The sequence below is a fragment of the Sparus aurata genome, chromosome 10, assembly GCF_900880675.1.
Source record: "Sparus aurata chromosome 10, fSpaAur1.1, whole genome shotgun sequence".
NCBI classification, from domain to species: domain Eukaryota; kingdom Metazoa; phylum Chordata; class Actinopteri; order Spariformes; family Sparidae; genus Sparus; species Sparus aurata.
Window position 1 is genome coordinate 9077835 of NC_044196.1, and position 18807 is coordinate 9096641.

The following is an 18807-nucleotide window of genomic DNA, read 5'->3' on the forward strand; positions in this document are numbered from 1 at the left end:
CCAGATTCCCTTCAAAAAATGCCAAATGTTTAGAAATTGCGTTAGAAGTAACTGTATAAACTTTGTGAAACACAAACTATTTGAGCCTTCCTGGTAATTCGGCAAATGTCATAGTGGTAAAAACTGTACTAACCGTTATTTCATGACTCAAAACTCAATCATTATTCAGGTCAATTATCAGACTCAAAGTTTAGTTTCACTTTGTAAAGTCTTGGGTCATTTTCATTTTCTTGGTCATTTTTTCCATCATAAAGATTATTTTTATATCAATTTGTCTTATAGATTCAATGTAAACAGATTTTATTAGAACATTTTGTTGTTTAATCATAACAACAGGTTGGAATATTTGTTTTAAACTTTGACAGAAATAAGAACACTATGACTTGATTGTATATTTCTATAATCACAAATAAAATAAAACAAATGAAATATAAACAAAAGGGTCGGAGACCTACGTAGGAGGCCTCCGTCATTTTCAAAAAACAACTCATCTTAAAGGACAAACTGAACTCACACAACATCTGCTGTGTAAAGAAAATACAATAAAATAATAGTACATATTAATCACAAATCAAGATAATGAGTCTGGAGGGAGATGAGGAACAACATGCATCATGGAACCAGAGGAGGGCAGCAGATACACAGACACAGGTCCAAAATAAACCTGAGGTTCTCCTTCAGCATGAAGCTGCAGTCTACATATACTGGATTCAATAAGGCAACAGAGCAGACTGAACCTGTTCAAAGATATATCTAGATCTAGACATGCTGCATGTTTCTGGGACAGATGAGTCACATCTGATCCAGCTGCCTTCATCTGGTCCCATCATTCACTTCAGTTGTAAAATCTCTTCAACTGAATTAAAACAGTTTGTTGGTTAGTTTGACTTCAGTACAAGTTTGTTTCTGCACCTTGACATCAACGTGAACACAGTCTGGAACAAAAACTGTGTGAGTATTTTAACAAATTTGACATTTAAAAAAAGTAAAATTCTTCTGCTCTTCACTGCAAACAAAGCCTGAAGCATTAGTTCTGTTGCTATGGTTACCTGCAGGTTAATATTGTACAGAATCACAAAGCTCGTTTACAATAACTTGTTGGTAGAAAACTCACAAGGTTGGACCAAGTTACACTTAATGTTACTGTGACGGCTGAAAATGACACATTTAAACAAGTTTAAACTGATTCCACATTTCTTTGTAATGAAAATAAACAGCCAGAAGTAGTGTTAGTATTTCTGTGTCACTGGTAAACATGACAGTGCAATCCACAGCAAAGTGTTACCATCAAAAGTTTAAATTATTGAAACCGAGTGAAACAAGATAAAAGGAATCTAAACCTGCTGAGCTGTCATGATGTTTACATGGAAACAAATCTCCTCATAAAATCGAACACCATGATCTGTCGGCTTGATGCAAAAGTTTCTGTAGCAGGTCACTTATTTCATTTTCATGTTTTTGCTGCAGATTTTTCTTTTCCTCCTCATTTTCCTCCCTCCTCATTGCCTCTTTTTGTTTATTCAGTAAGTCACGGATTTTATCCAGACTCCCTCTCTCCTTGGAAACACATTTCACCAGGTCAGAAATTTGACTATGATGTTTTCTCCTCATCTGTTCTTCCTTGTGGGCTGAAAGTGCCTTTAAGATGTCGTATTGTTTCTCATGTTGTCTCTCCTTGTCTGCAATATCCTCGGTGTGGAATTCATTCAACTCTTCGGCTTTCTTTCTGGCTTCTTCGTACGTCTTCTTCAGTTTCTCCAATTCCTTCTTGTGGGTCTCCACAATGTGTTTCTTCTCTTTTTCCTCTTGTTCTCTTCTGATTTGATCCTCTTCCTTTCTCTTCTTTTCATCATTTTCTCTTATTCGTTCATATTCTTCTTGAAGCTTTCTCAGTCTTGCTTGTTCCTTCTGTCGTCTCTGTTTATCTTCTCGATCTCGTTTTTCCCACCATTCTTTCTGTTTTCTCTCCCAGTTATCTCGCTCTTTTCTCATTTCTTCTCTGCTCTGCTCCAGTTTGTTAATTTTTTCCTTTGCTTCTGATTTCATTTTTTGCCCCATAGCTTTAACTCTCTTTTCCCACTTCTGTTTCTGACTTTCTTCGTCTTCTTTCCTCTTCCTGTCTGCTGAATCCCTCATTTCCTGTTCTTTCTTTCTCTCCTCACGCTCCCTCTTAATCTTTTCCTTCATTTCCTTAAGTTGTTTTTCTCTCACTTTTCTCTCCCCTTCAATTCTTGCTCGCTCTTCTTCCACAATCTCTTTCTTCTCCTTTTCCTCTTGTTCTCTTCTGATTTGATCCTCTTCCTTTCTCTTCTTTTCATCATTTTCTCTTATTTGTTCGTATTCTTCTTGAAGCTTTCTCAGTCTTTCTAGTTCCTCCTGTCGTCTCTGTTCATCCTCTCAATATCGTTTTTCCCACCATTCTATTTGTTTTCTCTCCTCGTTCTCTCGCTCTTTTCTCATCTCTTCTCTCCTCCAGTTTTTTGTAAATGTTTTCCTTTGATTCTGTCTCTGATTTTATTTTTTGCTCCAAAGCTTCAACTTTCTGTTTCCACTCCTGTTTCTTAGTTTCTTCCTCTTGTTTTCTCCTCCTGTTCTCTTCTTCTCTGATTTCCCGTTCTTTCTTTCTCTCCTCACGTTCTTTCTCGATGCTTTTCTCCTTCTCTTCAAGTTGTTTTTCTCTCATCTTTCTCTCCTCTTCAATTTCTGCTTTCTTTTCTTCTAGTCTTCTTTTCATTTCCTCCTCATGTTTTCTTTGAAGCTCCTCCCTCTCTCTCTTCATCTCTTCTTCTTTCTCCTTCAGGATCTTCTCCATCTCTTTCTGTATCGCTGCCTCGGCCTCTTGCAGCATCTCATTAGTGTAGCAGCTGCCTCCATTTGTCTTCACCATGGTGTTAATCTTGGTTATCAGCTCATCGACCTGCTTGCGGTTGTTTCTATCCCGGTTATTGAACACGTGATATCTTCCTCCGCAGTCATGGATCAGATTCTTAAATGAATCGTCACATTTCTTGTCAATGTACTCTTCAATGGACAGATCCTCATATTCTAGTAGATCTCCTCCAGTTAACAGAATGATGGTGAACCTTTCAGAATTCGTCCCAAAGCCTTCCTGGATAAGTTTTAATGTCTCCTTCTCCTCTTGTGTAAATCTGCCAATTGACATCACCAACAGGAACACATGAGGTCCTGGAGCAAGAAGACTGATGCATTTCACCATCTCCTTATTGACCTCATCGTTGTTCAAAGTTGTGTCGAACAGACCGGGAGTGTCGACCACACACACAGGATGACCGTTCACTTCACATCGTTCTTTCTGACAGTGTTTGGTGACTGAAAGTTGGCTTGATTCAGCATTAAACACCTTTCTTCCTACGATGGTGTTTCCTGAATCGCTTTTTCCACTGCCAGTCTTCCCAATCAGCACGATCCTGAGACACGCTGGACTCTGTTCCTCAGCAGCTGCAAAACAATAAGACCTGGATTTATTCTAAATATTCACAGTTGCTAACATATAGCATCAAGACCGGAAAGTACAAATGCTTTAGAACACAGAAAAAACATTTAAATTCAAAATACTTACGCATGATGTTTTTCTTTCTCAGACACTCAAGTTCAGCTTGCTGTTTGATGAGCTTATCCCTTGTGCATGTGCTAATGTTTCAGTTGTGTAGCAGGATGGTTTAATTCTTTCCACGATGTTGAACAGATCTGGGATCTGCTGTTTGTTGTTGATGTTGAGAACAAAGTGTCTTTCTCCAAAGCACTGATGGAGCTCCTGAATGTCTCTGTTCTTGCTGACAAAGTCAACAACAGCTGGAGCTGTAGGATCTGAGCCCACAGTGAACAGAATCATGGTGAAGTCATTGACTCGACAGCTGAATGTGTCCTGGATGGTCTTTAACTCTAACTTGTCTTCATCGGTGAGAGAACCCACAGGTAGGACCAGGATGAAGGCGTGGACGCCCTCAGGGTGACAGAGGGAGATACACCTGAGTGATTCTTCCATCACCTCCTCCTGAGGTTTTCCACACAAGGCAGGCAGCTCCACCAGAGTAACCCAACGTCCACACACCTCTCCCTGACTCTGAACACACTCTGATGAGTTGGAGACTGAAGGAAACTCTGTCTGACCTAAAATGGCCTTCACTGCTGACGTCTTCACTGCTCCTCTCCTCCCACACAGAACCAGGTTTAAAGCTGGTCTGATGTGTTCAGACTTTGGTCTGATGGTCTCGTCACTGAAGGTGAGGAAGGCTCCTTTGTTTTTATGCATAATGTTCTCAATCTTCTGCATTAATGACTTGTGGTTGTCTTCAGACAGGTTGTAGTGTCTTCCTTCACAGTCTTCAAGGAGCTGATGCAGAGTAGATCTAGTTTCCTTCCCCTCATGTGTGGTGATGACCATCGAGTGTTTAAAAGCCTCTGGACCCAACAAACTCAGGATGAACTTCAGTGTATCTCTGTTCTTCTGTGTGAAGTCGGAGGGCTTCACTAGCAGCAGGAGAACATTTGGTCCAGGGAGACACAGATTGATACACTGCACCATCTCATCGGCAAATGCTTCCACAGACAGACTGAACATGTCTGGAGTTTTTACTACACTAAGGTAGTTTCCCTTCCACTCTCTCCGGGCGTCCACAACTTGTTTGGAATGTTTTGGTAAACAGAAATGTTGACTCTGTAGGATGAAGTTACCCAGCTTTGTCATTTTGTCTTCACTTTTCCCCATCAGTACAATCCTGACTGTAGGTGCTGAAAAAAAAAGGGGGTGGAGCACATTAGGGTTGATGGAAACAGGTAAGCGGTGCCAAATTCAAACACTGGGCCACAGCTGGCAGTCTGATATTAAAATTACCCATAGCAGTGGGAATCAACCTTTTTTTGGGGGCAGGACCCCTTCATCTATTGTTCAGGCCCCTAATTGCCCCCATCAGATAACATGTTTGGTAATATGTTAAGTTTAGTTTTAGTTTATTATATCAAGACAATCCCAATTAATTAACTGCATCAACAACAGTAAAAAGGGGCAGCTTTAGCCAACATGGCTAATATCCTGCTGTAGTCCCCGGCCAGATGACAATAGGCATCCTAAAAAACAAAACAAAAAAACAAAAACAATATATTACAGCACACTGATTAAAAAGAGAGCATTACGACAGCTAGGATACAAGATAAATCAATAATGATGATAAGATAAGAAAGGATAAGAGAAGAGAAGAGAAAACAGTGAAACATCAGTACAATCATGCAAAAACAACACATAATCAAAGCATACAGAAACAGCACAAAATATAAGCACACATCAGCACATACAATCACATTCAGGAGTGCAGACAGACATCACACACTGTAGACAAGCAGCATCCATGACGCAGATAACACACAGCCATATGTTAGTGTGTGCAGGTGTAACTGTCGACTAGCCATGTTTTTAACTTGGCTGTAAAAGTGGAGTATGTATGTGTGTCTTTGATATGGGTGGGAAGTGAGTTCCAATTATGTATTGCTTTAACAGAGAATGATAACTGGCCAAATGTACTTTTCTTTTGTGGGATTGATAAGTCACCACGTGTGGTGCTTCTAGTGATCTGAACAGTACTGCGCTGGTTTATGAGTGAGTTCAGTGGAGGGAGAGCTAAACCATGCAGGATTTTAAAGACCAGACAGATGTTCCTATATTTTATGACATCTTCCCAACTCAGAAGCTTGTGTTTGTGTAAGATGGTACAATAATGTGAGCTGTTCGGTTTCTGATCCAAGACTTTAAGGGTTTGTTTGTACAGGGTTTCCAATGGCTTCAGTGTAGAGGCATTGGTTTGTCCCCAGCTTGTGAGGCAGTATGTTAGATGGGTCATGACCATGGCATTCACATATAATTTGGCGGCATTAAAAGTCATTGTGTTTCTTATATATTTAAAGTTTGCTAAACTGAACCTAACTCTTTTTCTTACTTTTTTATGTGCTTTTTGAACGTTAGATTGGAGTCAATAACAATTCCCAGATATTTGACCTCTGACACAATATCAATATTATGACCTGAGATTGTTATAGTTGGCAGAATGTTACATTGCCTTTTAGTGAAGAACATTCCTACAGTTTTTTTTAGATTAAGTTGGAGGCAGGAGCAGTTTAGCCATTTAGAGATCTGCTCTAACGCTGAAGTGAGTTTAGCAGCTGCCAACTGCTTTGTCCTGGCATGCACATACATTACAGTGTCATCTGCATATAACTGGGTTTCCACATCGGGACAGACGGATGGCAGGTCGTTAATATATAAAGAAAACAGTAGTGGACCAAGGATTGACCCTTGTGGTACTCCAGTGTACAACTCAAGAGCTGGAGAAAGTTGGTTGTTAACAACAACAACAACAACAACAACAACAACAACATGTTGACATCTACCAGTCAGGTAAGATTCAAACCAGCTAAGTGCTAATGGAGAAAAGTTGAAAGAGGATAGTTTGGCCAGGAGGACCTTATGGTTGAGTGTGTCGAAGGCTTTGCGCAGGTCTAGGAACACTGCACCAACAACACCTCCTTTGTCGACCATAGCTCGGACCTTTTCTAAGAAAAGGCAGTTGGCTGTTTCAGTGGAGTAGTTGGCCCTAAAGCCAAACTGCATGGGATGGAGAAAAAATTCACTGGTGTTCAAGAAGGAGACAAGCTGCTCTGATACCCACTTTTCAGCAACCTTGGATACTACAGGTAGAATGCTAATTGGGCGATAGTTACTGATATTCTGGTGGTCATCGGATTTAAAAATAGGAGATACAATTGCAGTCTTCCAGGCACTTGGAAATGCTCCCTGCAATATTGATAGGTTTATGATTTGTGAAATAGGACAGGCTAGATGGTCTTTTAGAGATTTGAGCATTGCTGAATCCATCCTGTATATATCCTTGGCCATTGAAGTTTTAAGAGAGTTTATTATTGCCTTAGTTTTTAGTTCAGAAATAAGTTGAATACAAAAAGAAGTCTTACTATTATCAGTTTTAATGATGGTTTCTGTTACTAAAGGAAATGTTTGTGCAATCTCAGTCACAGAGTCGATAAAGTATTTATTAAAAGCTGAGGCAATTTTTGCCTTATCATTTATCTTCAGCTCTAGCTGCTTCTTAGACCTGTGATTAATTCCCATTAAATTCTTAATTTGTTCCCAGATCAGTTTAGTGTTACCTTTTGCCTCATTAATAATTGTTATAAAAAAGTTGGCTTTGGCATTTCTATTGGCGTTTGTAACTTTGTTGCGTAAGGAAGTGAACCTGTGCCTATCAATGATTGATTTGGTTTTCAGAGCTCTTTTCAGTGACAGGTCTCTTTCTTTCATCAAATTAAATATATCATTATTGAGCCAAGGAAGTGTATTGTTCTTATTTTTGTCCCTATTTTTGACTTTTCGAGTGAACTCCTTGACTAAATTGTCTAACTTGGTTGCAAACAATCTACAGTCTGCTTCCACATTGTTCCTGTTTAGTATGTCTACCCAATTGGTCTGCTGCACTGCTCTTTCAAAATTTACAGATTCTCTCTTTGGGATTCTAAGTTGTTCCATAGGTTTGTGAGAATGATGGAAACGCTTCTTTGTAAGTTTTCTGGATATTAATATTAAATTATGATCAGATAGACCAGTAATAAAATTAAGTGTTTTAACAACTCTCCCGGGCTTGTTGCTGAATATTAAGTCTATCTGTGTCTGGGAAGAGGTAGTTATTCTGGTTGGTCCTTCTATGATTTGTATAAAATCTAAACCATCCATTATCTGTTTAAGGGCTTTTCTATTTATCTTGTCAATCCAGTTACAATTAAGATCACCACGTAGTATTACTTCTTTTTTAAAATCACATGCTTGAAGCAGTTTTTTAAATGTGGTGTAAAAATCATTATTAGAAGAAGGTGGACGATATATGACAATAAGCTTGAAAGACATTTCAGGAGAGAGCATTACATTCAGTCCTAGACATTCTAAGTCATGATTAAAAGGCCAGCATATTTGTTGACATTTAAAATGATCTCTGATATAAATCATAACTCCACCCCCTCTGCCATTAGATCGATCTTGTCTGAAGATTTTATAGCCTGGCACATACAATGCAGCTGATGGAGAATTGCTGTGTAACCATGTCTCTGACAGGCATAAGAAATCTAAATTAGAGTTTTCAAGAAGATGATGGACTTGATCAGCTTTAGGGGTGAGGCTACGAATGTTAATATGTCCTCCAAAGCCGAATGTGTTCCCCAAAACTGATTTTGTTTGAAAGATAACATCCAACATTAATGAGGTCTCAGTAGGTTTGCTCTATTCATACTCAGCTCAACCACAAAGTCATTGTGATTGGCTACTTCAAAAAAGTGCTCCTTGCAATGCTTGCTTTCGGCTCCAGCAAACAAACAATCAGTGAAAAGTGCGGCTTTAAAGTGAAACTCTCACCAAAATGCAACCTAGGCTTCTTTTGTGAATGTACCCGAGTCAAACCTTCATGTAAAAGCATAATTACAACTAAAGAGGCACCGTAATTTCTTTTTCGGCTCAAACTCAATTGGAGTGCATGGGGCACTTTTACGATAGCATCAAAATCTCTATTTTTAAAACACTAAGAAGACATGACATAAAATGAAACTTTGCTCATAGTATTACCAGGGTCTCTACACATCGCTCAACTGAACCACATACACTCTACCCACCGTGTTGATCCCCGAGTACGTTTGGGCTGCCATGACGACAGCTAGGAAGAAGAAGCTACTGCTAAGGTGAGTTGTCAAAAACCTTCTTTTTAGTAAACTCTGTGTATACAAACAATGTTCTCAATGCTTGTGTTCATGTGTAGAGACCCTGGTGATACTAGGAGCAGTTTCATGTTGTGTCGAGCCTTCTTAGCGTTTTAAAAATAGCGATTTTGATGCCATCGTAAAAGTGCCCGTAGCACTCCCATTGAAAATGAATTTGAGCCGAAAATGAAAACACAGTAAATCTTAAAAGTGTCTCTTTCGACGTAATTATGCTTTTACTTGAAGGTTTGACACATATACATTAACAAAAATAGCCTAGGTTGCATTTTGACGAGTTTCACTTGAAACATTTTTTGTTCTGCAGCTCCAAACTCTCCAAAACTTAAGGCAAAACATCTCAATCACATGTGTAGCATGAGATTTGTGTCAACTATTTTAGTGTCATGCTCAGTGTGTGAGAGCTGGCAGCCGTGGCATACACATAGAAAAGTAGAGCATAGATGTTTGAATGAGGCATGCTTTCTATTAGCATGATAATGGTAATAGCTAGGGCTGGGTGATAAAATGATCTCGATCATTTTCACGATAAAATTTTCCACAATAACGATGATAAATTTCTGACCTTTATTTTCAATAACGTTTTTTTTTGAGTCCGTCTTCCTCTACCTAGAAAACACTACACCAACAGCCAATCGCACAGCAGAGAAATGTGGTTGACGCATGCTTCCGGCCCCTCCCACTCTTGCATGAGTTTGCACCATCATGCTAGCGTCAGCCTCCCAAGTAGCCAACAGACCAGCGCCACTGCTTCTGACAACCAACAATCTTTGCTGCTTTTTCAGCCATTGCCCCATATGAGAAGAAAGCGAAGCAAGACAAAGACATAACATGTACAACTATGTACTGTACCGCTAAAGCAGTAGCTCAGTCAGTAGAGGCTTGGCTTGGGGACTGGAGGGTGGCTGGTTCAAGTTCAGCTACAGACCACAATATGGAGGTGGACTGGTAGCTGAAGAGGTGCCAGTCCACTTCCTAGGTTACTGCCGAGGTACCCTTGAGCAAGGCACCGGAACCCCCAAGTGTGCTCCCCGGGCGCTTACATAATAGCCCACTGCTCCTAGCTTGTGTCTATATGTATGTGTATACTTACAATGTGCAGCTAGTGATGGGTTAAATGCAGAGGACAAATTTCAGGTGTGTTTCATGTCTGACAAATAAAGATTCTTCTTCTTCTTCTTCTAAAGATATGATGCCTATAGGCACAGTTTAACAATAGAGCTTCAAGAAGCTAATGACTGTCATGGACGGTAAGTACAATCTGCCAAACATCAGTCACTCAGCTGTACGCAGAGTGGAGGGTAAAGGTGGAGGAGCAGCTCAGAGATGATTAAGACCAGATTAAGATCAGGTCTTACAGAACAGGAGGCTGATGAAGCTGAAATGAACAACTATCTGCAAGCTCAAGAATGTGCAATATTCACAGAATACAGCAGCTTAATCATCCTCAACATTTAACTTTTTATTTTTTTCCCTTAATCAATGTTCAGTTCAGTATACTACCTCTAAAATGTTTGAGACATGTTTTAAACAAGCAATTTGTTGTACATATTTATCATTTTATTTATTATTGGTTGGTAGGTTCTGTTGAATGTTTGTCATCTAGTATCTGACAATAAATAATTGTATTTAATAAACCATATTTAACCTTCTGGTTTGTTTTGGGACCTGTCCTAAGGAGAATACTCTTAAAAATGTAAATTATTATTGTTAAATATGTATCGTAACAATTATTGACATTGATCAATCTGAAAAACATATTGTGATAACACTTTTGGCCATATTGCCCAGCCCTACTAATAGCCCAGTCATTCCATTAAAGTTGTTGGCCATATATGGATTGTTTCAGTCAGACACACCTAAACTCTACTGAGTGCGCTGTTGTTGCTGAAATCAGATTGGGACCAATGGACAACCAGAAAAGATAATGCCTCTGGCCATGGCCACTTCAGGTGTGGAGGCTGAGTAATCACATAACTGTAGTGTGTTACTAAGTACTGTTATGGCCCAATGCATGCTGCACATTCTTAGATTTATCTAATTTACTTAGATAGGTTGCTTGTGCTTTCCACAGGTGAAGGAGTACGAGTAAAACATTTTCACCCTGTTGATAAACAGAATCATCAGTATTAATTACAGTAAATCGCTGTCCACTCCAATTGCATGATTATCAGTTCCAGGCATACTAACTGTCAGGTCGGGGTAAAAGGGAAGACTATGGAAAGGGGAAGGTGGACCCAAATGCAGTTACATACGAGATGCAAGGATGGGGAAACAAAAGGCGAGCTTTATTTTAAAGCTGAACACAAAAAAACGGAAGCAGACAAAACGGGCAAGAGGCAAAGTAGCAACCAAAAACAGCAAGACAAAGTACAAACCAAATAGCACAAAGTTCAAATCAAAAGGCAAAGTTCAAATCAAAAGGCAAAATGCAAGACTCAAATCCAAAAACACATACCGTGGGGGAACAAGGAACAGACAGGAGCAGGGACATGAATGGGAGCATGGACGAAGACAGAAGCTGACAAGAACAATGACCAGACAAGGAGTGAAGGGAACACAGAGACTAAGTACACAGACACTGATGACAAGACAAGGAACAGGTGAGGTGGACCAACAGGTGAGGTAACGAAGGGATCATGAGAACATGAAGGGAACAAAGCAATAGACAGAGGGAGCCAGAGGGAACATAGGAAAATACACAGGAGAACTTTAAGGACACATGAGGGCATGGAAAAACAAAAGACACAAGACAAAATACATAGACATGGAAATAGACAAGACAAAATCATGACAACCAATCACAAAACAAGGAACAAGAATCTACAGTCATGACACTAACTGCTGATGAGTGGCTTTTTTACTGAATGCTCTGTGCCCGCTAGTTGGTTCAGCCCTATGAAAAAGATAACAACATCAACTGAAAAACTCTGACTGAATGTTCAAATCTGATCAGGAATGTACTCATCACATTGTGAAAGTAACTCTCGTACTTACCAGCAGCCCTGACAGGATCCAAGTTTTTAGGGAGTCCATCTCCTTTTGTCGTAACTTGATGATCACCAGGAGAATCAGATGGTGCATCTTTGTAACAATCATGGGTCACATAAGGTTCTCTGCTCTCCTGCACTATTTTGTCCATTTGGTCTAACAGCTGTTGATGGTCAACAGGCAACAATATGTTGGATCTACACTTTGTGACCATGTCTCTTAAAGGTGGATTCTGCATGAATTCTTCCATGGAACCTGGACTCTTCTCTCTGGGAGTTGCTATCAGAACCAGTGAATTATCAAATGATTGATCACTGAAGTTTTCAAGGATTGACTGCAGCCTCACTTTGATTTTATCAGTGAAGTCTTCAGGCTGTAGAACCAGCAGGAACACATGAGGACCAGGATCAGAGAATCTCATACAGGTATCTACATGTTCTGCCAGTTGTTCTGAGGAGATGTTGGGATGCAGCAGGTCTGGAGTGTTGATAAGAACTATGTGTCTCTTTTTAACTTGTCCTCCGACTTTCAGACAGCTGTGTGGTTCTTCCTCGGTGGTGAACACAGTCTCTCCCAGTATGAAGTTCCCCAATGAACTCCTCTGAGACCAGCTGTTCCCCAGCAGAACCACCCTCAGCTCAGACACTGGAACGACAATTACTTAAATCATTGAATATACTCTATCAACGAGTATCATGTGATAACAGATCTGTTGCACAATACAATTTACATTAACCCTTGTGTGGTGTTCGTATTTTGGTTACTCAGCCAGTGTTCGTGGGTCTGGTGGACCCGCTGCATTTATTGGCCTTTAATTCAACACAATCAAACAATTTTATGTTAAAATACTCAACAGATGTTTACTTCATCCTAATTTCAAGCAATGTAAACAGCATATATGGTTAATATTTACCATTTACCTCTGTTAGATCACTTTTATGAATTAAAGTGCTACTCGTTTTTTCTTTGTTTTTTTTTAAATGTAATAAAAAAAGAAAATCAATTATAATCAAGATATGAGGAAGGAACTCAACAAATTTACAAATGAAGCAAAGTTTTGATTTTATTGATTTTAATTTATTTGAACTTCATTAGTTATTTAACCCATTCGGGTCAGTTTACACAACACAAGCTGAAGGTGATGGTGGTTCTATGGGTCGGGTGGATGGGTCACCAGCATTCTCCTCCTGAATCCTCCTCAGGATGGCTGCAGAGGCTGGGGTTCTTGGAACATGTTGTCTTCTCTGGATTTGAGGTCTCATCAGTACCTTTCCCAGTTCCTCGAGAAGAGGCGTCTCCTCTGGAGCTTCCCTCTGTTCCACTCTGGCTTCAGTGCCATCCAGATGAATAAAGCGTTGTATGCAGAGATTTCCAATATGTCAAAGAGTATCACCAGTGGCCAGTGTTGGGTTCTCCTTTTGCAGCTGTAGGCAGTCACCAGCCTGTCCATGTTGTCCGGGACTCCTTTGGTGACATCATTATCCATGATGAGCTCTGGTTCTGATGCTCCTGACCACAGATTCTCCATCCCTGTGCACTGTACTCATGAGCACCATATTCTTGCCTTTCTTTGATGGGCTGGTCCTTGGGCTCGGCTTCGTTTTTGAACTAAAGGATGCTCAATTTCATTCTCTTCTTCAAAGTCATAGTCTGAAAGGTGATCCTGACATTCTGAATCATCTGCCTCTACCATCATCAAAAGCTTCTCTCTCTTCCAAAATTAATTGCAAAGCCCTCTGAGCAGAGAATCTTTTGGCCATCTTGATCAGTTGTGCTAAGAAACCACACCGGCAAAGCTATATTTATTGTGTTCCACCCCCAATTTGCAGCTGGGATAGAGTATGAGAATATAAAGATGAGATCAATGTGAGGTCAGATGTTGTTTGTACTTGAATTTTGAAACAATGGTCATGAATGGCAGGGGCAGAAACACAAAACTCACACAAACACACCAGATAGTACTATGGGCCCAGACAGCACAGAGTGAAGGTACATAGAACCTAGAATTCCCCCACTTTTATTAGCCCCGGGTCCAGTGGACCCGAACACCCTGTATGTAATATAAATGTGTAGGGGGGGTGTACAGTGTGTGGTCATTGAAAATGGGTTCTGATATACGTTCTTCACAGAAAATGAGCCAAGGCCGACGAGTTTGAAGTTGAAAAAATAATGAATCATATTATTTTACTTATACTGAACAATGACAACGAGTCCCACAGACCTGAACACCAAACAAGGGTTAATATAATTTCGGCACCCTTCGAGGGATTATCCATCAGACAATGTGAATTCTAATTAAACACAAAAATAATTCTGACTCAGATGAGTGTGACTCACTGTAAGGTGGCAGAATCTCATTGCTCGCTCTGCGCTTATGGGGTTGATGTTCATCTGTACCTACAGGAAACAGAAATATACACATTATTATCTGTTGTCCTTTGACTGAGGCATCATTCAAATGTGTAATTATTCTAAAAACTGCCATTTACCATCTCTCTCTTACAGAATAATTAATAATTCCACCTTGACCTTGCTAGTGTTAAGTTGCACAGTTTTCTATCTTCGTTTGATTTGAGATTTTGATTGTGATCCAAGAAAAACTATAACAAAATAACATGGCAGCCCCGCCTTCTTCCTGGTGTTTGTGTTGTTTCCCCTGTCTGTATTGCTCCTCCTGTGTCTCTCCCCGTCTGTTCTGTGTGTGTGCATGTGGGCGTGGTCTCTCTCCAACAGGCAGCAGCCAGGTGAATACACTCTGCAATCAGCCCCCTTTAAAGCCCCTGCATTCCCTCCTGCTTGTCGATAGATCGTTGCTTCAGTATATGTGGTTGCTCATTTCCTGACTCTGCTCTGAAATGATTGACTCTGTGCTCCTGCATATTAGCTTGTGTGTCTAATACTTCTGTGCTTCTTCAACTTTGCCTCAGATTGCCGTGTTAACCTCGCAGCCTGTGTTTGCCCCTCCTCCGCCTGCCTGTGGACCTGCAGACCTGCCGCCTGCTCTCCCGTGTTTCCTCATCTAGTGACTACGCTCGAGGAGACAGACCTCGCCAAGCCGTGCCACTACACCGCCATTGCTCTGCAGCAGACGTCAAGCTTTGCCACTGTCACTCTAGTCTTCACCGGTGACCTCACAAGCCACAGCAGGACCCCGGCACTTCGCACCACCCCTCCTCACCTGCACTTGTGTTTCTCACTTTAACATTTAAGACTTTTTCACTGTTACCTGTGGTTCAGAGTCGCGCTTTTGGGTTCAGATCTTGTACAAACCATAACAAAAAATCTAAACTATTCAATTAAAATAATATTTACTGATTTTCTTTTGTATTTTTATTTTATCTGCAGATGACAGTGATCATCGTCGTGTAAACAAGTTGTTCTGTAAAACACTGAACGTCATCGCTGCAGCTGCAAAGCATAAAGCTCAAACCAAAGAAGGACAGTACATCATCAATCAGTGTGACTGTCAGTTCAGTGTTTCGTAATGAGGCTGTCGATCAGATGACTTTGATTCAAGACTCACAGATCTGACTTCAACTGTTCAGCCCAATTGGGCTTCTTTATGAGCACCTATGGTAACAAATAATTGAAATGTATAGTTTAGTACCTGAGAATTTCAAATAGTCCAGATTAAGGCCAAAATATGTCAAACTGGTAAAATGGCACATTTGAAGATTGTGCCTGAGTACTCTGCACTAACACCTCTCTAATGTTGTTCTGATACACTTTATAAACACCAAAGTAGTCAGAGGTAATGTTCAGATGGTTTACTAGAGATTTGCAGCAGTAGCTGCATCATTCCTCAGAGAAATTAATTCATAAACTATAATAAATAAAAAGAATCTTTCATTTGTGCTGTGTGTCAACTTAATTCACTCGGACCCAGTGACATATATACTTATACTGACACATCTGAACAAATAGTTCAAGTGTTACCTTGATTATTTTAATAGACTTCGTAGTTGCAGAGATACACTCGGTTAATTATCAAGCAGAGACACAGAATAGAGGCTAGTTCAGTTTAACAGGTTACAGCCTGAGGACAGAGACGTGTAGAAAGTTTGAGGAAAAGTGTTTAACCTGACTCACCAGATCCTGCATCCGCCATGATGTCACTGTGCTGCAAAGATCAGAGACTCGTTCTGCTGAAGGGGAGAATAAACAGAATTTAGGTTCCTTTACATTAGACATAATTAACTAATAACTAGCCAACATTTGTGTAGCGTCAGATCACAACACAGGTTATCTCATGACCTTTTCCACATAGAGCAGATTCAGACCATAGACCTCTTGACTTTAGTGGCTTTGGCCGATGAAAGGATGTTGAGTTAATATCTTTGAATACTTACGTGTGTCAGTGCTGCTGCATTGTGTCCTCTAAACTCTGAGGGTGAAGTCAAAGAGCTCTGTGTCACCGACTGTCCTGTAATATGTGAACATCATCAAAATCATTAACAGACATGGATGAAAACATACAGTTCATTTATTCATTATTTGGTTAAGATTAAAGTCTGACAATCCAGTGAGTGAAATGTTAGACATTAGAAGAAGAAAAGTTCAGCTGAATTGTTGTTTTGAGAACTTAAAAAAGAAGGTTGTGAAGTCAATGAATCTCTCTTCAGGGTCAGACTGTGGTGACAGCTGGACATGAAAACCTAGTATGATTGATGGTTGATGGTAAACTTACTCTCTGAAACGTTCTTTTTATTCTCTGGAGGCATTTCCTCATCAGAAGTTGTTATAAAGTGTTTCTTCATGCATCTACCACAGACTTCAGTACAGCTGACACCACAGTCTGGTCCCACATTCAGTGACATAATGATCCTTCCGTCTTTTAGCTTCCTCAGAGCTGCTACACTCTCATTCATGACCTCATCCTGTTCCTCTTGGGAGAGGCTGAGTGTTGTGTGACATCTAGTGGCTGTATTTAGTATTACAGGTCCAGTCTGAGGCCTGATATCACACCAGTTTGAAGATGTAAATAAGCCAAACTCAACCCTTTTAAGGTGAACAGTTCTCTGTATCAGCAACCATAAATGTCACAATTTACTGTAATTAATGACACACACAAAAAAAGTCATGCATGAGTAACACAGCTGCAAACTTGAACAGCTCGACAACGTAACAACAGATAATTATGTTGTTTGAGTTCTTTGCTTGAATTCTTTTCTTGATTCTGACCTTATTTTCACAGATGGAAAACAAAGATTATTTTCCCAACGTTTCTCAAGTTATAAACACAGGAGAAAGAAAACACCATAACATCCTCACACAACAGGCAGTATTCTAACTCACTACAATTAATATTTCAGTACATTATAACTACAGTTATGTCACGTAACACATTACAATCAGAGTTACAGACAGAAGTGAAGCTTCTATTGTTTGTTTGTTTGTTTAAGAACCCATTCACACCAACATGAACATGTCAATATGTACTGTGTGTGTACGTTATAAAAGGTTTAGGTCTGTTGTGTTTCGATAATTAAATTAAATATATTTATTCCTCCCTGATAATATATCAGTAATGTAATATATTACTTTAATATGAAAGTAACTAGTAATATATAATACATTACATTTAGAAAGTAAGTTGCCCAACATAGACAAAAAGAGGAACTGATAATAGAGTAACTGATGAGTTGTTCACAGTTACTCATGAAGAAAAGTGATCAGCATGTTGATTCACACATTTCTAGAGATTCATTATTACCTGATCAAATTATGATCTCACAGTTTGGTAAGTGTTACAGTGTTAGAATCATTGCTGTGCTGTTTGGTTTATATTCTGGGAGACAGACTAATTGTCGAGTACACTGTTTAACTTAAATGTTTATATATATATCAACTACTGTCAGTTTTAAATGTACTGTCTGTCAGGGACAGCAGATCAGAGGTGGACCTTGGGGTGGGAGTGGGAGTTCGGTAAAGTTGGAAATATATTCACTCAATAACTCATTGTCTAGCTCGTTGTCTACCTTACTACGGTAGGAAAGAGTCGTCGTTTGTGTTTCAACAATGTTTCGCTTACCAGTTACCAGAATCTGTGAATATATTTCCACCTTTACCGAACTGCTGAAGTTCGAACCGTACAGATCACAAACACAAAGACTGTCTTAAGACACGATCATCGACTTTTTCACATCGACTTCAGTAAAGTTCAATTTTACACCCAACAAAAATATGAAATACAAATATAAAGTAGAGTTGATATTAATATCCAATATTTACATCAGAACAACATTCTCAGATACAAATCTAAGTTCTGTATCTTTGTCAACTGGACAGAATTATAAATGTTTCACCTCTCATCCAGAGTCTTCAGATAACACGTCCAGTTCCAACAACTCAGTAGTTCAACTCGCCATTAACTTCCTATGTTTCAACCTTCATCATCGGTCTCACACACTCATCTGTGTCCAGTTTGACAGTGTAGTTGGTAGGACAGTAGGACAGTTTTACTGCGGCACCCTCACTTGCCTGTTCTCTGTTGAATGATAAGGCGCTGAGTTTTGGACACAATCATATTTTGCGATCTGTCTCTGCAGACAGCAGGTGAAGCGTGACAGGGAGGAACTTGTTGACACACGTCTGACTTCTGGTTTGATCTGCAGTTTTCTTAATGTTTAAATGTAACTACATGATTTTGTTTGACCATATAAACCCAAAAAACATGTTGTAGAAATTGTGTTTCTCACAGTTTAGACATTTCTTCCAAATGAAATAAGTCTCAATATTGAGCGTTTTTTTTAATGCAGTCTTGACGAGATGCACTTTACTGTAGTTATCTGACTGTATGTGTAAATGTGACATGTTACCTTCAGTATGTTTTGTTCTTTAATACTTGTGGTGTAAATGTTGAGGTGAAAACAGCTGAGTGAGTTCATCAGCTGCTGGGAGGTCAGAAACTCTTCAGACATGGAAGCAGTCAGGCTGAATTTAAACACAAAGAACTGACACCTTAACATGAAAACAAACAGAGGAATGTTTTGTATTCAATTTACTGCAACGTCCAAAGAGTTAACAATATGT

The 18807-nt window shown here is 39.7% G+C and overlaps 1 protein-coding gene and 1 pseudogene across 1 annotated transcript; both read right to left on the minus strand.

The window, feature by feature from the left end:
* Positions 1 to 341: 341 nt before the first annotated feature.
* LOC115589163 (vicilin-like seed storage protein At2g18540) lies at positions 342 to 2461 on the minus strand. Its single transcript, XM_030429900.1, has one exon. The coding sequence runs from the start codon at positions 2185 to 2187 to the stop codon at positions 1381 to 1383; it is 807 nt and encodes a 268-aa protein (XP_030285760.1). The 5' UTR covers positions 2188 to 2461; the 3' UTR covers positions 342 to 1380.
* Positions 2390 to 18153, minus strand: LOC115589344 (GTPase IMAP family member 8-like; annotated as a pseudogene).
* Positions 18154 to 18807: the final 654 nt, after the last annotated feature.